The 26270-nt window shown below is 42.2% G+C and overlaps 2 protein-coding genes across 13 annotated transcripts in view; both read right to left on the bottom strand.

The window, feature by feature from the left end:
* MND1 (meiotic nuclear divisions 1) overlaps window positions 1–5402 on the bottom strand; it is a 41636-nt gene extending 36234 nt beyond the window's left edge. The window contains exons 1-4 of the mRNA XM_057419191.1: window positions 5223–5402; window positions 3427–3492; window positions 2432–2489; window positions 619–767 (exon numbers count right to left, since the gene is read on the bottom strand). Of these exons, the coding sequence (XP_057275174.1) occupies window positions 619–767; window positions 2432–2489; window positions 3427–3492; window positions 5223–5402 (453 nt within the window). The remainder of the gene's footprint in view (window positions 1–618; window positions 768–2431; window positions 2490–3426; window positions 3493–5222) is intronic.
* A 6377-nt stretch (window positions 5403–11779) lies between these two features.
* The window catches only part of TRIM2 (tripartite motif containing 2), an 87011-nt gene continuing 72520 nt past the window's right edge, over window positions 11780–26270 (bottom strand). For all 12 annotated transcript variants that reach the window (XM_057419091.1, XM_057419089.1, XM_057419094.1 and 9 more), the window contains exons 9-12: window positions 20561–20729; window positions 19828–19898; window positions 17299–17439; window positions 11780–16279 (exon numbers count right to left, since the gene is read on the bottom strand). In XM_057419091.1, the coding sequence (XP_057275074.1) occupies window positions 16127–16279; window positions 17299–17439; window positions 19828–19898; window positions 20561–20729 (534 nt within the window). In that variant the 3' untranslated portion in view covers window positions 11780–16126. The remainder of the gene's footprint in view (window positions 16280–17298; window positions 17440–19827; window positions 19899–20560; window positions 20730–26270) is intronic.

Raw genomic sequence — 26270 nt, 5'->3', positions numbered from 1 at the left:
AACGACAGTTGTTAAAAAGTAGGAAAGAACCAGATCAATAGAATAGAAATGTTGCAAACAAAAGATGCCTGGCTCTTCTGCAGAAGATCATGACTAATTTGCTCTTCTCTCTTCATGAGAGTACAATATGGGATTAGACAAATGCTCGTAAATTAAGCTACCAATAAAAACAGAGAGGAAAGCACATTGGCCATAAGAACAAACCACTGTCACATTTACTTAGGTTACGCATTTCAGTCCTCTCATGGTTTTTAGATCATTACCACATGATGGCCTACATATATAAAAGACGCATAAAAGCATATGCTACTTAAATATTTAGAGAAACTCATTAAATGATGTTTTGCATCACAAATAACATGCTTTCAGAAAGCAGCAAGTAGACAAAGTCTTCTCAAGCTCCAACTAAACCAACTTCCAAAAGTTTTCTGACGTGATAGCAAGATGTCATACCATGTGTGCCAGATGATTCCTATAGTAAAATCTGTGTACAGTACAGTAGTACACACACACATGCACACACACGAGAGAGCATAATATGAACAAGAATGACAAGAAAGTATAAGAAAAAAGCAAATCCATTCAGGTAAACAAGCACTTTCCTTAAAATAGATTTACCTGAGACTCCAATTCTCCTAATTTACGCTTCCTGGCATGAAGAGCTTTACTTGGAAAAGCCCAGAAATAATTGGAAGTTCCAATTCTATCAGTGTCCACCATGCCATCATCAACTAAGCTCTGCAGAATCTCTTTCACTGACATCGAGGCTAATAAAAGCAAAAATATTAAATTAGAAATTCATAGCATCTAAACTACAGAAAATTATGCAAACCCTAAGTTTACAATAATCTGCATGAATATTTTACTCAGCATCGGTTAGCTGGAAGATTTCAAGAGGACACCATGCCTGATGCTTCACTTGAAGGGATAAATCTCAGATCAGCAGTTTATACATCAAGGCTGCTACTCGGTACAGTCTGCTACCAGATGTTTGTAAAACGCCACTCATGAGTATCATAAGACATACATGCATATTACAGTACAAACCATAACAAACTCATGAGAGGGTATTTGAGAAGTTATCTTGCAATCTTAATTCCAACATGGATTAATTTACAATTTCTTGATTAGGAGTGCAATTACATTTCACTTCGTAATGCCTATCAAAGCATTTAACAGCAGCAGAGGCACCAAAGCCATCTGTCTATAAACTCAGGAGAAGCAGATCTTACTTTTGATTATAGTCAGCTCCAATACAAAAAGTGAACTGCAGTCAAAGGATCCAAAACATTTCTGAACGCAATTGTTCATTTTCTAGCAAATGTGTGGTATAACTCACCACTTTAAGAATTGTGTCTGTTCCAAGTAATTGTTATTATACTCAAGCACTGCAGACATAAAGACTTTTGAGCTACTTTATGGTTTTCAGTGTCTGACTTTCAAGTCTAAAGGGGATCTCAGATCAGAAACACCCAATCTTTTGGAAGCTACAGGTTGGATGCCAGCATGGGGGCATTTTCACAGCCCAGACATTGCTCTTTCCAGAGTAACTGGGGTCTAGGGTGAATGGCTAAATGCCTCTATATACAGAGGCAGGATGAATGTGGACTATTAAAATGTGTTGATGGTTTTAGAAACTCTACATTCCAGATTTTTTAATACGACATTCCATTGCTTGTATTTACTGTTTTGCATCCTCTTCCTGCAAATTATGATTAAATATATGCATTGACAAACCAATCAAGACCACAGCACATCTCTTCAGAAGCTTGTCAGTGTCCCTCTTAGCTGAAGACATAACTGAAAAACGCTGCTTTGCAATATTCACATATGCCTGCAGTTCTTCCAAGAAGCTCATTTACTCTTGCAGTGCCATAAAGACATGCTAGTCAAGGACAGTGGCAACTACACAAACTTTATGCCTTGCACCCTTTTGTTAATGAGCACAGAAGGAAGCGGAATGAGGAACATATAAAACACTTCAACAGCACAAGATAAACCCTTCTGGACCTAATCCTAAACCAATGGATCTCATCAGGAAGACTTTCACTGAAAGACAACCTCTTTCCATTTACAGCTGTCCAGCCATTTTCTGGGGGGAGAAAAGCTTATATGGCCTGTGTAAATCTGGACTAGCATTTTAAGATATTTGTGACATTACAGACAGACATTTAAATCCTCTGTTCACTACCTGAGTGCACTGCAAGTCAGCCATCTCAGAGCCTAGGAAAAATCCCATCCCATTTAACATCAGTAAACTGAGATAGCAGTATGCTGTTCATGCCACTTTTAAACCTACAGCCCTGCCATTGACAGGTCTCCCTTTCTAGCTATTTTTCCCCATTACAATCACAAACCTAAGATTGTAGCCAAGAAAGTTTACACTGTATGACCTGTATGACTTAAGAGAATTAAGTTTTGTAACACTTACTAATCCCTTTTTCTTTTGGAGCAATCTTCTCTATATCCTTCAACTGGAACACATCTTTCTGTGCAAAACATAAAAGACACTTTAGCTCCAAATGACAGCATCATCTAAGTCTGGGTGGGTTTTTTACACTAAATTGATGCAAAAAAAAAAAGCAAGTAGGAAATACATTCCATATTTATGTTTTGCTAGGGAAATAGGCTGCACATCCCTCAATAGACTTAGAACACTTATTAATTAAATAATTTTAAAAGACTATTATTGTAACAAGTCCTTTTCTGCTCTTTGGTGATCTCAAGTCACAGAACCACGGAATAGTTGAGGCTGAAAGGGACCACTATTCCTTGAAATGGGGATGGCGGTCATCCATCCCCATTCCAAATGGAAGTTGAGTCATCCAGCTCAACTTCCCTGCTCAAGCAGGGTCACCTAGGTCTTGTCTCTAGTTAAGGCTGTAAACCTCTTAGAGCAGACAGAGCACAGGTTACACTGTCAGCACCAGGTGCACCACATTGCTCAAGTACTCAGATACCACAGTGTTCTTTTTAATAGGTGAAATATTGTGAATCACCTATGTCACATTCTAATTCTATCTCTGCTTCTGGATCCCCTGGTTTTGTCTCACCAGTGACCTCTTCCAAGTCTCCTCATCTTTTCTACACTCAAATGTCTTCTTCCTCCTCCCACAAACTGCAGTGAGGTATTTCCTAATGTTCCTAATCCCTCTGATAGAACAAAGTCAGAATTAGAAAATTTGAATAGAGAGCACCTGAAGCATTTGATATCACCTAAGCATCTGAATGCCTTGGCTCCGCCTGGGGATGAGCCACCTGATCAGAGGCTGTACAAATCAAGCTCTGTCCCTGTAATTTATACATTGGTGACACAGGGCATCAGTGAAATGCACAGCAGGATATACAGAGGTCATCTACAGCTAAGCTTCTTTCAGGACCTGTTTTCCCAACAACGTAAATATAGGAGAATTACAAGTTACTTACTGTTTCAAAGAAGATCTCCATCATGCGAGCTCTCTTCTCCTCAAAGCTCAAACCTTTTTTCTTGGACTAGAACAGGGTAAAAGAAACCAGCAAACCAATACATTCAGCAACCTGAATAATTAACATCTATTCAGAATTCAAATCTATTTACATCTAAGTTACATTTGCTGTCCTTTAAAATACTACACCACTAAGCCCAGACTTTCAGATAAACTACTTCTTCCCAAAGAATCATTACACCAAGCTAACACCTGCAGTCTAACAAACTGAGGGAACCTACACTGTAAATTTGGAACTGACCTTTCACACAACCCAATCCAGCTCATGCCCCCATGTTTCTTGGCATACCAAGGCCAGGCTGGATGGGGCTTTGAGCAACCTGGTCTACTGGAAGGTGTCCCTACCTGTGACCTGTGGGTTGGAACTAGATGGTCTTTGAAGTCCCTTCCAATGTTACTAGTTTTAAAATGTATATTTATATCAAGGGTCAGCAACTCACCTAAATGTTTAATAGTCCTTAGAAAGATAAGAAGGAATATCTTTTGGGTTTGGGTTTTTTGTTTCAGGATTTTTTTTTGTTAGAGCTGTTATTTATCTTGTGATACAGAGGCGCTAGTGTGAGATGTAGTCCATTTAGTTTTTTATCAAGGAGATAAAGTACATTTGAAGGTACTACATCTTTCTTCAAACTTCCTACCTAACCTTCTGATTTCAAAGTCACACTTTAAAAACTATGCTTCTTTCTCTGCAGTTGTGTGACTGAGCAGTAAATAACATGGATTGAAATAGAAGCAAAAGGGAGAAATGACTACTCATAAACTGCTACCTGTAATACAAAACCAAGAGATGCTATTTTGACATGCCCCTGTAAAATCAGGACATAAAGTACTTCACAGAGAACTGGAGTTTTATTAACAGCATCTAGCACACGCCTCAACAACCCAAAAGCAGTGGCTGTAACATTAAACAGGACTGTTTCCCCTTGCCCCACTCCTTGCTTCATGGTCTATGTGACCCTGCACTGCTGCATGTGACTACAGGAGACTGAAAGGGGGATGGAAAGAGCAAAATAGGATGTTGGCAAAAGGTGGTCTCCCTCAAAAAAGAAAAACAAAACAACATAAATATTGCTGCTCTGCAGTCAATGGAAGTAAGGATTCTAATAACATGGTGCTTCAAGAAAGATGACTCGGGCTTGTGTCCAAGTCGTGCTGGAAGGGAATTAACGGCTAATGCCATTTTTTACTTCTTCACTATTGCTTCCTTCTTAAACAAATCGCACAGTAGGGCGGCACAATGTTTAAAACATCTTTCAGGAGCAAAACAGCCAGACTGACTTAAATTTTTAACAATAAATTGAGAAACCAGCTTATGCAGTTACAGTAACACGCAGGCAGGAACACAAGCAAATCAGTACATTTAACAAAAGCACTATTAATACTTTCTGAAGTCTCCTCCCTCCTGCTTTAGCTGCTGATGCCCTACATCAGCACTGACAACACAGCTGTCTCTGATGACATCAGTACATCACAGCATTGGTATCCGGAGCCTCAACATACACACAAGTAGGTGCACGAACAGAGGACAGACCGATCACCTTCTTTCTCCCTGCCTTCCCAAACAGCCCGAATGACATCTGCAGCAAAAGGAGCAAAAGCCACAAAGCCTGACATCCCTCAGGCGCCAACCTTTACACCAGCACTCCGACAGAGAAAAGTGACAACGTGTTTTCCAGGTAAGCTTTATTAACCTTCACGTTGGTCTCGCTCTCCTACCTCTCAGCTAGGTGCTCACACCTGTACACCACAGCAGGCAGATAGCTGCTCGGCACACTTGGCCACACCGGCCACCCCTTCAGCTCCCCTCACCTCCGCACCACCCGCGGCCACACAGCGGTACCCCCGCCCGAACTGCGGTTGCGGGGCCTGCTCTTCCGGGTTCCTTAGATTTACATTGCCCTTCAAGAACCCAAACATGGCCCACGCTGCACCCCCAGCACCGGCGCCGCGGGATCCTCAAGAGCGGGGGGAGCGCGACAGGGGACACGGCCCAGCAGCCCCGCCGCGCTGCCTCAGCTACGAAAGAAAGGCGAGGAGCGGGTTACCAGAGGCAATGGCCGGGTTGCTCCGCCAGCTCAACAGCCTCATTAACCGGACACGGCGCCGCGGCTCACGCCGCGAAAGAGAGAGGGGGGAAGGAGGGAGAGCAGCAGCCTCGCCGCAGCCGCCGCTTACCATTGTCGCCTCCGGCGCGGTTTGATTTCGGCGCCACCGGGAGGGAAAAGGCACCGGGCACCGCCCCCAGCACCGCCCCCAGCGGCGCGGCAAACCCCGGCCGCTGCGAGGAGCTGCCGGGGGCACCGGTGCGCTGTAGCCCGGCTGAGGCGGTGCGGAGGGCCGGGCGAGGGGCGGGATTGAGGCGGGGCCGGGGCGGAGTCGGGCGGGCTGTGCCTCGGGCGGTCATAGAGTGGTCCAACCCCCTGCCGTGGACAGGGACACCTTCCACTTGACCAGGTTGCTCCAAGCCCCGTCCAGCCTGGCCTTGAACACTGCCAGGGATGGGGCAGTCACAGCTTCTCTGGGCAATACAGGAGAGGAAAAAAGACGCATAAAGTTGAATTCCGGTGCAATCAACCATGGAATATACCTTGCGTTTTTAGAAAGCAGTCTTGCCCGCCCAGAAAGCAGCTGTCATTCCTCTCGTTTTATGTGCTGTAATACCATGTTTGGTTTGGGGGGTTTTGTTTGGTTTTTTAAACACATGGTGCAAGTCACAGTGAATGTGCTGAGATGTTGGGGCCATGCTTCAGGTTTACTTTTGCATTTGGCATAGCCCAGGCTTTAGAGCAAAATCCCTCAAGTTTTCTTTTTGTTTCCTTGTGTTTCTCAGTACGTACCCGTTTTGTGTTTTGGTAGAAAGCGCACTTTTCTTGACTGACGCCACTGCCATATCTTCAGTATGTATCTCCTGTATTACTGGAAATTATAAAAAATAACAAAATAGAAAGTTCAAAAATATTTTAAACCCCACCACCATTGGCCCTAATCGTCAGGTAAAAAGTAGTTGTTTCTGAGTCTCTGCCTACAGTGGTGGGGCTGGAGACCCGAGGATAGGAGCTTGGTGCCTCCGGGTGGCTGCACCTCTGAGGTGAGGCCCTGGGGCTCCCTGCCAGCTGTGCAATGCATGTTCTTTGCTCTCTGAGGCCTACCAGCAAAGGTGAGAGACAAACACATTAACGGTGGTCTACATGTCTTGTATGAGTAGCCCATTACAGGAGCAACAGGACCTGGAGAAATAAACCTCTCTGCCCCTGGAAGCAAAGGACCTGGCCACATCTGGTGCTGCTTGAAACAGTTGTTTGTTGTGATGGCTGATCTAGGGGCCAGGTTGGATGGGGCTTTGAGCAACCTGGTCTAGTGGAAGGTGTCTCTGCCTGTGGAAGGGGAGTTGGAACTAGATGATCTTTAAAGTCTCTTCAAGCCCAGACCAGTCTGTGACTATGATTCTATGACTTCAGTTGCTTACAGTTTAATTATTACTTGTGCTGAGGTGAATTGCCTTCCTTCAGCTATAGCAGTTACGGGAAATTGCTCTGCAGTTTAAGTGATGGGTGTCGTGGTTTAAACCCAGTCAGGTAATTCGTTCGCTCACTTCTCCCCCTTTCTTGCCCTCCCCCTGCTCTCGGAGGGACGGAGAGGAGAATCAAAAGAATGCAACTCCCACGGGTTGAGATAAGAACAGTTTAGTAACTAAGGTATAACACAAATCACTACTGCTACCACCAATGATAATAATGATAAAGGAAATAACAAGGGAAGAGAATACAACACCTCACCACCCGCTGACCAATAACTCGCCCCCCAAGCCCGACCAAGCTCCGACCGATACCTCCTCCAACCCTGCAGTCCCCCAGCCCTTCCGGCTCACTCCCAGTTACCTCCTGGGCATGACGTGCTGTGGTATGGAATAGCTCTTTGGTCAGTTTGGGTCAGGTGTCCTGTCTCTGCTTCCTCCCAGCTTCCCCTCCTCCCTGGCAGAGCATGAGGCTCACAAAGTCCTTGGCCAAACCAAAACATCTCTATCAGCTCTGTTCCCGAGCCGAAAGTCAAAACACTGCACTGCACCAGCTACCAAGGAGGAGAAACATGACTGCTACTGCTGAACCCAGGACATTATCCACCCCTTATTCCATACCATTCACGTCATGCTCAGATCCCATATTTTCAATATACCATCACTCTTATCTTGGTGCACTCTTATCTTAGTGCATGGACCAGTCCCTATAAAGCTGCTGCGTCCATCTGGTCCATGATGTCAGGCTCCATCTCTTGTAACAGTCTTCCAGAGCAGGAGAGACTGTGTGCAGTGTTCACACTCGTGAATAACCTGGGCAATAGTGTCCATTGTTAAGTCCACCCCTCGATCATGAGTCCATCTCTATGTTGCATCTCTGCTCTGATGGCCTGAAGTGCCATGGGCCCACCAGGCTTAAAATAATTCACTGTCCCCTTAAGCAGTTTCTGCAGCTTGTTGCTGGGGACTCCATACAGCTGCCTTCCATCTCCGATGCTTCCAAAGCACTGGAGGGGCCCAGTGGACTAGATACTTGCCCATACTGTCCCACACACCCTGCCACTCATGACTCTCCAGCCTTGGGGAAAATCTCTTGGTCCCCCTATATTGTCGTCTAACCCCAGACAAGACCCAAACCCGACTCTGCTTAACTTTTGAGATCAGACAAAATGGTTGTGGGTAGAACACAGTCTGTGTGTGTGCCAACATGCTGATCCCCATCACAATCAGCAGGCAGGTCCCAAGGATACCCAAAGGCCATTCAGAGCCTTCAGAACTCTCAAACGATGCTGCTGTACTTGTCACTGGGGCTGGTGTAGCCGCTGTGCTTGCCGGCTCTCCCACCGCCAGCTTCTCTTTTCCTGAGCCCAGCTCTTCCTCCTCTGCCTTGCTGGGAAATGCTGCGTGGTCTCCTGCATCCTCCTGGGGCTCGGCAGGCGGCTTCCGGGGGATGCTCTCGGCCGTCGCGGAGCTGGGCTCCTCCGCGGGGCTCGGCTCGGCCGCGGGGCTGGGCTCCTCCTCGGGGCTCGGCTCTTCCGCGGGGCTCGGCTCCTCCGCCGCCTTATCCCGCTGCTCGGCAGCCGCTTCCTTCTGCTCCTCGACCCCCCCGACCTCCTCCACCGGCAGCCGTCCCCTCTCGGCCTCCGGCCCCGCTCCCGCCGCCGCTTGGTCCCCGGGGCCGCTCTCCCGAGCCGCTTCAGCAGGCGCCGGCTCCCGGGGCCGCTCCCCCTCGGCTCCCCGCAGCCTCACGAAGATGGAGAGTGGGGTGAGGGCCAGGGCGGTGAAGAGCAGCCGGACGGCCAGGTACAAGTCCACGGCCACGTCCGTCCCGCCCTGCTGCTGGAGCCCGCCCGTATTACAAGCCATTGCCATAAAGCACAGTGAGACAAGAACCTTAGCCCAGGCCCCACACTTGATAAACACTATCACAGCAAATACCGGCTCTACGTAAGTTACAACATTCTGAAGCTGTGAGATCAACAAGAACAACTCTGAGAGCCAATAAATCAGCATTGTGACGAGTGACTATTAATCCGGTCAGATCTGCCGTTATCTCAACCCTTCGAGCCCCACGTTGGGCGCCAAAAAGAACTGTCGTGGTTTAAACCCAGTCAGGTAATTCGTTCGCTCACTTCTTCCCCTTTCTTGCCCTCCCCCTGCTCTCGGAGGGATGGAGAGGAGAATTGAAAAGAATGCAACTCCCACGGGTTGAGATAAGAACAGTTTAGTAACTAAGGTATAATACAAATCACTACTGCTACCACCAATGATAATAATGATAAAGGAAATAACAAGGGAAGAGAATACAACACCTCACCACCCGCTGACCAATAACTCGCCCCCAAGCCCGACCAAGCACCGACCGATACCTCCTCCAACCCTGCAGTCTCCCAGCCCTTCCGGCTCACTCCCAGTTACATCCTGGGCATGACGTGCTGTGGTATGGAATAGCTCTTTGGTCAGTTTGGGTCAGGTGTCCTGTCTCTGCTTCCTCCTGGCTTCCCCTCCTCCCTGGCAGAGCATGAGGCTCACAAAGTCCTTGGCCAAACCAAAACATCTCTATCAGCTCTGTTCCCGAGCCGAAAGTCAAAACACTGCACTGCACCAGCTACCAAGGAGGAGAAACATGACTGCTACTGCTGAACCCAGGACAATGGGTTTGCATCTGCCACACTGATTCCAGAGTTTAAATTCAAGCAGATGAAAACATGTGAGCCAAAATATGCAGGCAGTCCCCGTGAGGGTGTTTTGTCACCTTTGAAAGGTGCTCCCTTTCCTGAAACCTGGGGTTCTCTTCCACACAGACCTGGGATATGGTCCGTTTCCTCATTGTGCGTGCCAGTGTATTACTAAAAGTGAAATACAGATTAGAAAGGACGTTGTTAATACAAAGCTTCTTACTCATACAGAACACAAAGCTGCTCCTTCTTCCACACTTTCTTGTGCACCACATTTTCAACTCTCTATCTGGCAATGAAATCTGCTGGCACACCTCCTCATCTGTTGCAAGGGCTCATATTCCATTCCCCCACTTTTCCCTTCCTTTGGCCAGCCCTCCAAGTGAGCATGTCCCCATGCTCCCTGTAGCAGTTATTTTCCTCCTGTCACCACGACCTCCTCTCCCCAGGGACATGGGCTCCTTCCTGCTCCTTCACAGCCAAAATAAAACCAAGCTCCACTCATTGCTTTACCACTGCCAAGCAAATGGTTGCTACCACATTTGCTGAGCACGTGTTGCAATGTGAGTTTTCTCCAAGCGACATGTGAGGGGAGGGTGGGTGTCACAGCTGAACATGCTGCTGGGAGAAGAGGAAGAGGAGATGAAGGAAGGGGATTCAGAGAGACGCTCACTCTGAAGCGGCCTTCGGGCATGTGCCGCAGCACTGCTCCTGTCTCCCCATCACACCTGGAAGTAGACTGTCAGCAAACACCCAGGTCTAACCTCTTCACACACCTGGAGCCACAGCTGGCAGGTGTTCCTGATCTCACCAGTTTAATGTGATCACAGCAACCAAGCCAGCCCAGCACATCCTCCTCTAAAACATTAGGTCATGCTCTTGGGTGACAGTGGGGCAGGAAGGAGACTCAGCAAGTTCTTCTGCCCATGTCCCTGGGGACAGCCAGGGTTAGCTGCCCCAAGTGCATTGGCAGCCCGTAAACCCTTCCTTGGCCAAATAGTTAGGCTTGACTTACTTTGTAGTAGGAGGTTCCTTGACACCTCCCAGATTTCACAGTACCAGATCAAAACTAGCTGGCTTGAAAGGCCATGGGGTGGAAGAGGTCCCAAACAGAGGGAGAATATATAGGAGTATCTCCTGCTTTGTTATGTGACAGTAATTTTCCATTCCTGGGTAAAGGGGATTAAACTACTAATACACATAAGGGTCTGACATTCTTAATGGGCTCCAGAAGGTCTAAATGTGGTATTTCACAAAACTGCTAATCATATAGTATAATATAAAATCAAGATAATAGATGGAAATACTGTGTATGGGGGACGCTTAACTGCTTTTCTGTTAGAAGCCTGTTCTCATTCACTGAGATTTTCTTAAACTTTAGCAGTTTGAGCTGAAATTTTCTATGCTGGGTGTCTCACTGAGACTTTTAAGTACTGGCCAAAACAGGTTTTTTCTGTTCCAGAGGCAGAGAAAATACATTGCTTTGTCAGTGTTAAAATATGCTTAGATGGGATGAAATTTGTGCTCTCCTTCATTTTGCTCTTACAAACTTGTAATTGAATTAAATACATAAATTCTGTTTTGAGAGGACATTAAAGTGACAATGGCAGGCAGGAAGGTTGGGAAGTAGGAGAATTAAAATTGTCCTACTTTAAGTTTGTTCCTTTCATATGCACCATAGTGTAGTCTTTAATTACATGAGCTAGTTTTTCAGCAGAAGGGAAGAATGCAATTTGAACAGCAGATCAGTTTATTTCCAGAAGAGTAATAGCAAACATTTTGCTTCTTGTGGCTACCTCCCACATCATCTATATGATTGACAGCAAAAAGATGCTTCAATAGAGCTTGAGGATGGAAGACAGGGAGAGCTCTAGGAGATGCTCATGCATGGGAGGTAATATCACCTTCTCTTAGGTCCAATCAGTCTATGGTGGGATGAGGCTGGGTATTGGGAAGGAGTACGATCCATGAGTATCCCACACAGGTCAGTCTCTGCAGCATCTGCTGCTTCATTTCATTCTCATCCTGTCTTCCTGCATTATGGGGCTATTTTGGGGGACAGTGAGTATGAGATGTGAAAAATAAATCCGCAACCATGAAAGTAACAGAGGAAACAAGCTTTATTTTTATTGTTTGAAAGTTTTGTGCGTGGTAAAGGTACACATTTGACTCTGGTTTTCCTACATTTCCAAGACAGAGTAATTCTTTTTAATCATCAGCTAAAGCATCAAGAATACTGTGGCACACAAGAAGCTAAAGCTAAACACACATACACACACACGCGCACACACACACACACACACATACACACAAACACTTTGATGTGCATCTTTCATCCTTGACCTTAACGAGACAAAGTTTGTATTTAGCCTCACAGGAATTAAAAAAAAACCAAACAACAAAAGAAAAACAACAACAGAAAGAACAAGTGAGAGGAATATTTCATTGTGAGTGTCAAGAGAGTGCAAGGCTTACGTGTACACAAAACATACGAGATTGACTGACAAAGATGGAATGTACAAAACCTTTAAGAAAAATAAAATAAACAGACCGACTCATTCCCAGAAGTGGAAAACTGCAGCGTTATCAGCTGGTAGAGGTTTCTAACAGGGGCTACAGCCCCACACCGTGCAGCTTAGGGAACATTCCCATGTCATAAAGCCAAAGCAAAAGTGTCAGGGTTAAGGCCGTGTTGCTCACAAACATCAACTGAAAGTGCTGTACATTCATCAGAAATAACACAACCCCTTAGGAATCTTCGACTCCAAAGCACAGGTACCTTCCGCGCACTCTCCACAAACAGGCCTAAACAATTGCTGCTCACAATTCTGGAAGAAAATTTTCAGTGTACATCATGATTTCATAACTAGCTGTCACCCACAACTGAAAGTAATTGTTTTATAGCAAATACAACATATTGGGCACTTAGAGTTCTCATTATGGCAACACCAGATCCTTAGTTATAAAAAATATTGACATAAAATCGAAAGCCCTCTAGCTTTTACAGAAGAGAAGAGCATTTTCTAATAAATCACTCTCCCATTACATTAGGCAAATGCTTGCCTAAACCATTTTCCTTTCCTTCATCAGCTACATTGCTGCTGGTTTAGCATATGTAAAAATCCCCTACTGGTTATATTGGATTTATCTGAACAGATCCTTTTATTCTATTCACAAAACAATGAAGGTACAGTTGGCTAGTTTGTCCTAAAATGCTCCAATTACACAAGATCTGATAACCTTCTGAGATTATTTCTGGGTCAAAGATTAGTTAAATGAAGCAAATACTTTCACCATTCATGCTGTGCTGCTAGTCAATTAGCATTCCAGGGAAGTCAAGGGAACATTTGGTTATACCTGAAATCTGGCAGCAAAATGCCTATAAACCTTTAATAAATGGTAGCAACTCAGCAAAATAAGTAGTGCAATTTTGCTGTTCACTTAGTTGGACGAGAAAAACAATCTGGCAGGTTTTAGAACAGAATTTCTGCATTGGTTGCTCGTTGTAAGCTTTGTAAGCCAAGCATTTTAGCCAAGTTAGCTTCAGAAGCACACTGTAAAAGCAATGTGTTTCTTTGTTTCCCGATGCCAGGCAGATAAGGTCAGACTTTGGAAATGAATACCCTATGCCGCTGAATTTGAAACTGGAGTTGGCAGAATTTGCTATCAGAAGGAACTCCAAATTAGTGACATTTTTCAGGTGCAGTAATTGCTGCTCTGGTGATACTGTCTGAAAATCCAAAAGACTATTCAGTCTTAAGAAAAAACCTTACACCATACCTAATAGCTGTTAGCTGGGTTGTAAGGGGGGTTGTGTGCAGAATTCCATATTTGATAAGGATGCATATGATTGACACAGGTTATATAAAATCCCGGTAAACAATAACGAGTCAAAGGGACTGGAAATCTTTTGAAGAAAAGTGTTTACATTAAATAGCACAAGTCTTAAGTATATGTTTTGATAAATAGGTTAGGGTTTGATTTCTGTGCTCTCAGAGTTCCTGGCAACAGAGGGATTCGTCAATTTTTTCCCAAGTGGAAACCTTGCAAGATTAGTAAAATGTTATTATAAAAATCTGAACTTGGAACTACATTTGATTCATATTATCTGTAACTAACAGCAACAGCACATTTCTCATTTTCTTTTTATCTCAATGAACCCATTCAACCTCTTCTCTCCTAATAAATACAGTTAAAATTATACATACCTTTTCTTCATTGATAAATTTTCCATTTATAGGCATTCCAATGTCAGAATTTGTACATTTGCCAGAAGGTTGCTTATAAGGACACTTAGAAGGAAATTACTTGATCATCAGAAAATTTGGTCTACAACTTTGTTAAATTTTGATACAACAGTTTATTGTGTAATGACTGAGATACAGTCTTCAGAATTTTAGGACAAACTCAGTTCAAGCAGAGGATATTTTGTTCTCTTGGTAATAACAAACTTGAGTTTTAACATTTCAAAAATGTAACCACCAGTTTCTTAGCTGCATTATGTAGTCCAAACCTTTAACCTTATACACGAAATATTTATTCCAATGATATAAGGAAAGTTACCTTTGCATGCAAATTTGTAAATTGACTCTATGTGCAAAAAATAAACAAGGGAAAGAAGAGGAAATATCTTTAAGAAACAATAATTAAAATCAGACAAGCTCCACATTTGAGAACCTTGGGGTCTGCATTCTTACAAACCAAATGCATCTTTACATAAAAACCATTATTTTTTCTCAAATTCATTGAAACAACAACCTTAACCTTTTAGAAATAAGACAAATACTTATAACAAGTAATTTAATAAAGATTTCTTTCCATTTTGCAAACATGCTTAAAATAATCCCTTGTTCCTGACCCAATGCCCTTTTGTTTCAAGGCCCTAAAAATGAGAAAAGAAAGACAGTACTTCCCATGCTATTGTAGGCATTGGCAGCAAGCTCACCAGCTCCTCAAATGAGGTTTAAGAGTGTTCACCACTCTATCTTTATTAGGCTACGGTAGCAATTCATTCTTTGACCACTGGATTTAGAAATAAGAATAAAGCCAATGCTACTTTAAAAAGGACAAGTTCACACTTTAAAAAAAAACACATTAAAAACAGAACCATGATTGTAAGCATTTCCAGTTAAATTAATACTTCAACAAAGGACATGGTAGAGAGATCCGGCAGGAAGGAGGAGGGACATTGTTTTCAGAGTACTGCCATTTACAAATGGCATTCATATGTTCCAGTTTGCTGAAATAACCTACTTTTTTATTATTATTATGCCCATCAGTCATACATACATACAAACAAATCAGAACAAATCTCAGAGTCCTTGTTTTCTCCTCTAACAAAATTCCCTTTGATGAAGGACTTCAGGAATTGGTTCAAATTCATTCTTATTTGCAATGTATTTTTTCTCATGTAAAAACAAATAGCTTTGGTAACCCTTGGCTTTCCTATACAACCTCTGTTTACCACAGTTCCTTTGGTTGTATAACGTAGGTCCTCCATAGGGGTACCTCTCTGGCTTTCTGTCCTGTGTGATGCTGCATTTTATTTTATTGGTTAATACAATGAATTGCCTTAAGGAAAACACGGCAAAGAACACGTACAAAAGAGTGGCACACATGAGGTTAATTGAGTTGACATTGTAATAACCCTGATCCTAATAAACTAGTTTGGTGTCAAAAGGTCTGTCGTTACACAGAAATTCAGTTCTCACTAATGTATCACTACAGTTAAGTTTTTCCAGAGCTTTAGAAATGTCAGGTCTCTGCAAAGAACTTCCAGCACATTGAGCAAGAGGAAGAGTGAAAACAAGCACATGAAACAATCCTTCATTAATCCCACATGAGTAAGGAATTTGCATTGATTCTCATAGTGCTAAACATTGAGCTGTGTTAGGTCTGACAGCTAGAGCTAGAAGGATTTTGTGAGACTTAACCTTATACTAAAAGGACCTACTTGTTACAGATAGTAAGACGGAAGAATGTTAAAAGTGTAATACCTACCATGATTATGAGATCTAGAAGATTCCCAGGATTACTTCTGGGATAAATAATGCATAACAATGATACTTCTTCAAATTTGGAAGCTCTGAGCAGGAGCTACCCTTCGCAGTCTTCAAAAAGCTTTGGGGACTTTTCCCAAATTTTCCTCATTTTTGCCTAATAGTTAATTCCAGTTCCATAAGTTGCAGTTTGTGTTTAATATCCCATTGTCTTTATGAATTCAGTTAAAGAGTATTTGCTGTATTAACCCTTGCAACAAAAAGTTCAGTGAGTAACATATGAGGTGCAAGACCTATGTAAACAAGGTAAGTTTGGAAATTAACACAAGAAGTCCATAAGAGACTCCCTCATTATTAAAAAGGAACTCAAAGTAGGAGACATCCTGCATTGGATCTCTAGGATCAGTCTTTTCTTAAGGGTGGACGAATATCCAGCTCCAGAGCTCATTGCTACTGTAAGTATCGATAGACCTTGAAGCAGTGATTTCCAGAGTCTGCAACTACAACATGGCCATCTGAAGTAAGGGCAAGACCTTGAGGGCCATAAAGTGGGTCAGCAGAGGTGTTAATGTAGGACAAAAATGATCCACTTCCATCAAAAACCTTGGAGGGTGAGAAAGCACAGAATAAATGTTATGAATAAAAAAGAACACTAGAGGACACAAATCTGCTGTCAATTATACCATTATACTTCTCATTTTTTAAATGGTTGAAATACACTAGAATAAACAAGGGCAGAATCTGATTTGTTATTCTCATAATATACAAGTTTATATTCTTGTATTCAAGTATTTTCTTGTCTAAAAGAACTAATTAAAGCTTCCAGAATCTTCGGCAAGGATTAAACATGCAATGAAATAATAATAGCATCTCAGCTTTTCCTTGTTCTAAAAATAGTCAACTACAATAAATCCAACTCAATCAAGGACTCAACCAACACCTTGCTTTCCTAACAAGTATTACTACTGTGGCTAGCACAACTCTTGGCTTCCCACGCAGAGAAAACAAGGAATTTGTTTGCACTGTTGTCAGTGCTTTCTGAGAACAACTCAGAAGCAGCTTGCTTATTTTTATATTCAGTGAAAATAATACATACAATTAGTTATTTATTAGATATCCTTCGGCAAGGAGGCAGGCTTTGTGATTAGCACTTGAAAGATAAAACGAGCGTAAGTCTCATAAATCAAAACCAGAATATTTTCTCCACATTTAATAAAGATTATAAAAACCATTTGCCCCAGGGGCTATCCAGATCGTTTGCTTTTTCATGTTTTCCACCATGTCTCAAATCTTCTGTTACGGTGATTATAAATTACTATCATCTCAGCAATGCTTGCAAGTCTTCTAAATCATCAAATCGCTTTTGGGGAACTACTTGGATTCAAAAGCCTTGGTCAGAGTAACCATCAGAGTTACTAGCAGTCACACTGGAAAGTCATCTGACACCTCCAGTTCTAAGTGTGGACAGACCAGCAATGAGGCATATAAAAATCTGTGTTAAAAACCACATCACTTCAAATGCTATCATTTTGCTTCTTGGGAAGTCTTAAGACTTCAGTAGCCAGAGTTATCAATCCATTGATTCTCTTAATCAAGCACCTTTGAAATATAGAAATTTCTACCTGTATTCGGCTGTTTCCCCAGTCGGCTACAATAATATTTCCATTGGAATCTACAGCTACTCCAGTTGGTGCATTAAATTGTCCATTTCCTTCTCCGTTTGACCCAAACTTCAGTAGGAATTCTCCCTCCTGGTTAAATACCTGTATGGGTTAAAACAAAAACCTATGTATGACGTATCAAATATAAACCTAGGCATTGAAGAGTTCCCAGGAACACAGCCCCTACACACACACATATAAGGTGCCCATCTCTCTGTCCAGCTCCATTACACCAGACAGTATTTTCCATTTCATTTAAGATCTGATTCAGCTCTGACACAGAGGGGAGGGCCCCAGGAGCCCTTCTACAGCTTCTGCATCTTGAATTAAGAGGAGCTGAGTACAGATATGGCACTGGGAGTCAGTCCTACAGAAACAGATGCACTCTGACTTCAATAATCTAGCACATATTGAGAATCATGGCATGCTGCTGTCTGTACAGACAGTTTAGTAACTGAATTCTCTGTGATGGTAACAGGTTTAGACAGCAGAAAGATGGAACCAGTCAATGACTATTCTGCCAGTGACCTGGATGCACCAGTGGGACCAAATGAGATACAGGATGTGTCATTTACATAGTACCATGCCATCTCTATTTATTTTGGTCCATCTTGGACTCAGGCCCAGCTGCGCCAAAGGTCCAACAACGTTCTTAGATCCCAGCTGTGGTTTGCACAAGAAAATGCAAAGACCCAACAAGTGCCAAGTACACACTGAAGTGCTAATGAAGTGCAAGATGTGAGGAAATCATCCTGTTCTTGAACACCCACAGTGAACAGAAATAAGGCATATGGTGGAAGAAATGAATGAAGTACCAGGTTGGTGCCTCAGATGATTAAAGGAAGTAGAAAAAAGTCAACTAATTAAAAAAAACAGGCAATGATGTATTGCTCTCTGCCTGGGTGTAAGCGGGGATGGTGACTGATGGAATGAGAGAGAAGCCTGCACTGAGTAGGTTTTTCCATAGAATATGCCTGAAGGAAGGGATATGCTTGAAGGTTGATGGGGAAGAGTAATGTTGCTGGGTGACAATATTTAATTCAAGACACAGGTGGCAGGAAGACCCTTGGGACCCATAAGAGTGACATTGATTTGTTTATAAACTTATTTATTATTTAAACCAAAATATACTTTTTCCTCTTCACCAACAAAAGGTAACAACATCGCCCAGACTATAAATGACTCTCCACAATGACAACAATTATCTGTACTGATTTAGAGGACGCTGCAAAAATAATAATCTTTTCCTGTTTGTTAGTACCAGACTGTAACAACTAACATTTTTATCCCATTGACTCACACTGGAGACAGATGGAAACGCTCTGTTCTCATTAAGAATGCAACAATTAGAAATTTGCTAAGATGTCACACTTCTTACATCTCTTCGCTTGCTTTTTTTCGTTTTAGGTTGTCCTTGTTAACCCTCTCCAGCGTTCTTGTTGCCATGACAAGCCCTGCTAGTGGAGGGGTAATTTATGGGAGCCATAGGCCTCCTGCTGCTAAACCACAGGAACAATCTGTTTTAGGGCTCCTGCAGCAGGCTTAGTTTCTTTGTTGTAATCCAAACACGAGCTACTATTTCTTCTCTAATTCTCCTCTAATTCCAAAAGGATACAAAAGTAAAGTTGCTATTCAAAAGCTAGATGACTCAGCGCCACTCAGGATATGAGGGTGTCTATGGTCTGACAGCGATTTCCTCTTTCAGGTGAAGAAGTGGACTGAGGTTTAAATCAGAATCCTCAATCGTTGTGTTCAATCAGAACAGGCAACCATTACATGAAATCCCTGGGATCTCATTGGTGTATGGGACCCGTGCACCTGTCCTGAGAACTGGGACAGGACAGTGTTCTGCTGCCCGTGTCCTCCTACTGCTGCTGTGTATTGAGGGAGGGAAAAAGAGCATGGAAAGTGACTGAAAGTGAATGTCATGGCCTGAAAACACACATGCAAAGGTGAGCAATTTCTGAAATGGCCTGTACCTCTTTGTATACTTTTTCAACCATGTGACCTGTATACTTGCATTGGTTTATTACTGGGACAAACAAATATACCACCCGATCTCACCATGGCTATTTAACAGGTATGGAATTAAAGATTGCCAGGTACTTTGTTATACTTTTATTCAATTAGAAATGTGGGAAGCTTTTGTTGGGAAATTCAAAAGCAGTTACCAGACTTACTTAAAATAGGAAAGAATATAGGATAAATAACAGGTTTGGCAGAGAGCTAATAACTAAATTGATATTATTTATCTTAGGTACAACTTGTGTTTATGCAATTGAACTAGAGAACATTATAGTGGCACCAAAGGCAACAGATTATATCTCTATTAAGCAATGCACTGCATGCAAAGGTCTCTGAATATGCAGTCGTTATATCAGACATCATACATACAGTGTTATATCTTTGGTCTTAGCAATACTTTATTTTCCCCACGAAAGTACCAGGATAAAGTAAAAAGCTTTCTGAGTTGCCGTTAATTGACAGTACCTTGACAGAATGGTTATGAAAATCTGTAATGATGATTTCATTGTTGCTGTTTACAGCTGCAAAATGAGGACCTGCAATGCAAAGGAAGAAACAAATATAAACAAGAACAACACTAAATCAAAATGTTTTCTTAATTAAAAGGTTATTCAGCCTGCCAAAATATTATATTTGGCTTCTGAGCAATAACAGCCAAGTTGAGAATATCAGTTTCAAGTTAGGAGTAATTTCATTTCATGGTTTAAAAAGCTCAGTATGCCTTTTCCTACCATTTTGCATTTGCATAACTGTGTCTTCCTGATCTCAGTCTGAACTCTATTTCATTACACCCATTTTCTAATGGGAAGATAACACTTAGGGCACTGGTTAATGTGTATCTGATCACTGGAAACACAAAGCACCATGTAGTTTATTATCATGAGCAGCTGCATGTGGGCATTACAAATCATTTATAAAATACTAGTTAAGATCAGTCTTTCTTGGGTCACTGGTCCGAAATGCTTCCAGGCATGCGGAGGTAGATAAAAATATTTGGTTACAGCTCTGTTTGCAGAACAGATGTTGCTGTCTTCCCTACCAATTAAAAAGTGAGGTGAACAGGAGCTGTATGTTTAGTAGAACCATTCTCCCCCAGGGGAAACAAGAAGGATATAGCGTCTTCAACATGCTCAAACATCATGCAAATGTGAGCAGAAGAGGCAAGAAAAGGGGATTTACATATTAACATCAAGTGTACCTGCAAACTGCTTGTCACCGTTTCCTCGACTGCCGAACCTGGTCACTATTTTCCCGTTTGGCTGGAAGATGAAGACACAGCATGCTTTATTGTCCACTACAATGATGTGTCCATTACGATCCACAGAAACACCTTTAGGGCCCATGAGCTTTCCAGACCCAATTTTGGCCTAAAAGGGAAAACACAAAACAGGAAAATATGTTGGCATGATAGAAATAAGTTACTACAGTTCAAAGATTGCATTACATGCTGACAGTGGGATGGAGAGACATTTTTTGTCATCAAAAGTTTCCCAGAAGGCAGTGATGGTTTTTATCAGCTCTTATTGTATACTTCATAATTTTTTTCTTCATCGAAAATAAAGACTGCTTTCTGTATGTCCTTTCTAGAGTGGAAAATCTGCCACCTCAGCAACTGAGTCTAAACACACAACTCATAAGAAATACAATCTCAGTCGATGTGGGGCAGGCAGTAGAAATTGTCTACCTGGATTTCTCTAAGGCTTTTGGTAGTTTCCCACAGCTTCCTCCTGGAGAAACTGATATGTTAGTCTTGACAAATGGTCTGTGTGGTGGGTGGGAAACTGGCTGACCAGAGGGTCGTGGTGAATCACTCCTTTTCCAGCTGGTGACCTATCTCCAGGGGTTGATACTGCGCCCTACGCTGTTCAATGTCTTCATAAGTGATCTGGGTGACGGGATCAAAGGATGAAGTTTGCCAGTAATATCAAACTGATTGGGGAAGTGGGCAATGCGGAAGGGAGAGCCACCCTGCAGAAAACAAGGACAAGTATAAGGTGTTGCACCTGGAAAAACACAACCCAGGAGTGCAGCACAGGCTGGAGCCTGCCCAGCTGCGGGGCAGCTCTCTAGAAAGGAACCTGGAGGTCCCGGTGAACAACAAGCTCAATGTGAGGGAAAAGTGTGCTGCTGTGGTAAAGAAAGCCAATAGGATGCTGGGTTACATCAACAGGGGCACCACCAGCAGAGATAAAGAAGCCATCATCCCACTCTACTCAGTGCTGGAATACTGTGTTCAGTTTTAGTCCCCGCTAAGCAAAAAAAGATGTGGTCAGGGAGCTGGTCCAGAGAAGGGCCACAAAGATGAACTGAGCACTGGGAAGCCTGCTGTATGAGGAAAGGCAGAGATAACCAGATTTGTTCAGCATAGAGAAAAGAAGGCTCAGAAAAAGAATGGCTTATTACCATGTCCCAGTATTTAAAGGGTGGCTACAAAGAAGACAGAGACGCCCTTTTTGTAAGGAGTCACATGGAAAATACAAGGGTGAATGGGTACAAGCTACTGCTGGAGAGATTCCATCTGGACACGAGAGGAAAATTTTTCACAATGAGAACAATGAACCATTGGAATAATCTCCTCAGGGAAGTGGTGGAATCCCCAGCAGTGGACACTTTTAAGATTCAGCTGGACAGGGTGCTGGGACATCTAGTCTAGATCATGCTTCACCTAAAAGTTGGACCAGATGATCCTTGAGGTCTTTTCCAATCTGGTATTCTATGACTCTGTGATCTCTTTGGTGGAGAACATAACTTCCTGTTTCCATCAGAATTTAAATGAAGTAGATACTAAGATACCTCCTTTATGAAACAAGACTATCTTTGACTCACTGCCTTTGCAGGGTGGAACAGATCACCACCTAGAACAGGCAATGCTGCTGACTTTTCTACCCCTATTCCCTTCCTCTTGCAAGTGATGAGGAGCAGCTGAAACTCTGTTAGTCTGTGACTAACTATAAAGGTGAGACACATTACAAGGCACAAGAGAAGATGCATAACCTGACTCATTTCCCTCAATTCTCTAATGTTTTCAAAGCAAATACCCATGTTGATATCTGAAGGAGCTCAACTAACCTTAGTAAATCCCATGGTCCTATTCCACAGTACATTCTCACAGGTGGGGTTGAAGGTAAAAATAGAAGATATCCCAAACTAAAGTCATCTAAGTTCCCTGATGCTGTCTGGTACAAATTCACCAGCATTACTACAAAACATCTTTCAGTCTTAAATGAAGAAAACTCCAAGGAGTAAATCTTGCAGCTTCAAGACTATGCTTAGCCAATATGCAATGATCACGTATCTGTTTTATGTTCAGGTACATATGCTGTTATAAAATGCTAAATATTTAGGAAAAACCCACCTAATTAAATCATGCTAAAATATCCCCAGGGAAGACTGTTAAAAATGACTTTGTGTTCACCAGGGGAAAGATATGAGCAAGCCTACAAAATGTATTCAGGTTTGCATAACAACAAAGCAGCAAAACCATAAGCTAATGCAAATCAGTAGATTTATTTCCTTTGGTGTGATTAAATCATATTCCTTTTTTTCCTCTGGGATGCCGCTGTGTTTGTCTGCTTGTGCATTGCACCACCTCCTTACTTCCAGGATTCCTATGACTCAGTCTCATGAGTAAAGTGTCAATACATATGGAAAAAAGTCATGAATAAATCATGTACTATGTTAATGGGCACTCAGTGCTGAGAAGAGTAATAAAAATCACCATTCTTGGGCCAGAATTTCATATATAATTTGCAGGCAGCAATAAATTAAGCCCAGCTAGACGTTGCAGTGCTTTTTACAAAAAAATCTCTGTTTCCAGTTTAGATCAAAATATGCTGATGACACATTACTGGGTCTGGCTGAACATACGCTTTGTATATTTTTATTTCAGAAGGTTTCTTAGAATTATAGGTTTGATTATTCGGAACAGAACATTATGAAACCCAGTCATTCCTGTTAAGTGTATGAATGGAAGTATTTTCAGACTTTTCTGCAATTAGAAATGAGAAAAGTATAATGAATCATCTGAACCCTTAATACAAATAGTGTGTTTAATTGAATTCAGTCAAGGACATTATGTCCCTTATTTTATAGGATTGTATGAATTTAGACTGGTTTTCAAATACGTGTTTATAAAGCCACCCTACTGAGGTGGAAAACGTTCTACTGTGGGATACTGCTAGAGGTAAAGAAGTCAGCTAGCCTCTATAAAGATTTATAAAGACTTTTTCACTGTAGAAATAGGTGTGTTAGGGCTTTAACTCCACCAATCTTGTTGCTACCTGAAAGGTTCATGATTGTCGGGAATTAATTTACAGACTTTCAACATACCCTCTTTTCCTATTTGAGAACTTCCCTAATACAGAGATACAGCTTTGTCACACATTGCAGCGTTACACAATAAATGGATTTATCATTTATACAACTGTCTTAATTCAACTGTAACCACTTAACCGTACCCCATTTTCCTATCTGAACATGACAACCAGCTACAACCATCTTCCTTAATTCTTCTAATGAGACACAAAGAATTTTCTGTCAGAGAAAATGTTTCCTCTTTCCCACTCATCTAAACCTGATCTTGACTTGCAGCCCTGTTTGACTAATAACAAGTTATCTTAGATACAACCCTTCAAGACTAGAAAGAAAGTAATTCTCAGAAGTCTAAGAATCATTTTCTTGGCTCTGTTCTCTAGTTCCTTCACTAGGCTTGAATACCACCACTGACACAGAAGCTCCTGATGCTGCTTCACCATGTGTTCTCTCCTTGGCCTAGCAATATGTCTTCTATAACAGTTTTCTTAAGCAATTTCAGAGTAATTTACAGAGGAAGCCCCAACACTGTTACCTGCCTTTTATAGATAAGGAAAATAGAGCACTGGGAAGTGAAAAGGAAGATCACTAGTTACCTGCAAGACCTGTGGCATAGGCAGTAACAGAAGCCTCAAATGCTAAGACCCCATCTGAGGCTTTACAATTCACAAGATAACACAGCCTCATTAAGATGCTCATATTTTGGTGTACCTCAGATTGCCCACCTCTTCACTGTGCAAGTTTTACAGCCTTAGAAAATTGAGCTCTGTTTCTACCAGCAACTGAGGAAGGTGACACATTTCTGCCTGGCAGCAGAGGTTGCTGGGGTAAGCCAGCCCTGTGCTGTATCAGGGAGATGCCTGGGCCTGGCTCCAGGGGAAATTTGCCTCCTGGCTCACATGACTATTAAAATGCTGCTAAGGCAGAGTAGGTGTAAGCAGATGTAGAAAGAGGGGGACAAAAAAAAACCCACCCAAAATAGTTAGGTTAAGTTCAGAATAGTCCCCGATAATGCCGAGTTAACAACTAGCAGACTGCCTGCATCAGAGATCGTATACAATGGCTTGCAGGCACAGTCCTTTGAAGGGAAACACCATTATACCTTTATCTCTCTCTCTGTGTATCTTAGCAAGTGTTGCACAATTTAATCTGACAGAGCCACTGTAAGAATTACCATTGCAAACACACAAGATATTAGAAGGCTTTGGCTAGATTCCTACATGCTAGCTCTGTTATATCCACGTCCTGTGTTTCAACTGTATGATTATGCCTGCCCTCCACATGTAAAATGCTTCTACAAAACATTTGTATATTTTTTCTCCCCTAAGTATAGCCTTCTGCATTCAATCTAATAATAGTACTTTATATCATTGATGTTTCATCTCTCATTTCCGTCTAGTCTCAGGAACTATAAAGTCCAATGCATTAACTTGCATTAACCACACAAATATTGCCAACTTCACACAGCTCTTGCAATCCAACAAAAGCATTGACTAAAAACAAAGCTAGGCTCCACGTCACAGGAACTACCTTAATAATTTATTTTTTTTAATACCTGTCTCCCTGCTGATAGTGTATAGCACATAAATCCTGGCTTCTCCAGAGGCATGGCTTTTTTCTCCAGAGCTGGAACCATCCAAAATGCTGGATTTACAAGTCTTGAGAAGGAAGGAAAATAAGCTCTCCATGCTCTGCGTCCAGATCAAGCCAGTTCACAGAAAAGATGTTAATAATTATTTAAAACACACTTTGCTTACTCAGGGTTTTTAGATTCTTAACTAAATCATGTCTTTCTTTGGTTTTGTTTTGCTGCTTTCATTTCATTCAAGCACTTCAGCCAAAACCAACGTTTTCCTTTGTTAGCTATACATTTTCAAAACTACTTGACAAGGAAAATCACATATTCTCTTCCAATGCAAGTGATTTGTATTTTTTTTTTTTTTGACACTTGCATTGTATATTAGTATTGTTTTATTTTAGCTTCAGGTCCACACAGGATCTGGATACTTTTAAAAGCATACACGTCTGTTTCCCAGATGGAGGTCACTGAGGACTATGCAAGCACAATTGCCTATTTGCTATGGCATTTGTCACTTTGCAAAGCCTACTCAAAGGAAGGCCGTTTCTTAGTACACATGTGAGCAGCTCTGGGCCTGAGCTTTTTGTTCATTAGGCTTCCAGAAAATTAGCCAAACAGGCAATTTTGCTCCAATGCAAGACTGTAGAACTAAGTAACTATGGTAGCAATTTCCCTGCAGGTCCTTTATATTGCTGAATGGTGTATACCGCTAACCTCTCCTGTAGGTGACTATTTCTGGCATGCATCGCCAGACTCGGTAACATATATTCAGAGGACACGCCAAAGGAAGACAACCTCTAATTCTCTCTGGAATTGCACCTGAACCCAAACAAAATAAATATTGCAGGTTGTCAAGCATCAGTGTAGCATAGTATCTGCCTTCTTATTTTACTCCTATTAAAGGGATCAGAGATGCTATGAAAATGAGGAGTGCTTTCCTCAGAACTTCTGATTTCTGAAACCTAAGACATTATTACTGCCTTTCAGTTTTTCCGGTGCACATCACTCCACCTAAAAC

This window comes from Pezoporus wallicus, unplaced genomic scaffold (assembly GCF_028554395.1).
Source record: "Pezoporus wallicus isolate ANWC-B61680 ecotype Strahan unplaced genomic scaffold, APGP_CSIRO_Pwel_v1 contig_2384, whole genome shotgun sequence".
Taxonomy (NCBI): domain Eukaryota; kingdom Metazoa; phylum Chordata; class Aves; order Psittaciformes; family Psittacidae; genus Pezoporus; species Pezoporus wallicus.
The sequence above is the reverse complement of the archived record's forward strand: the minus strand, read 5'-3'. Positions and strand labels throughout refer to the sequence as shown.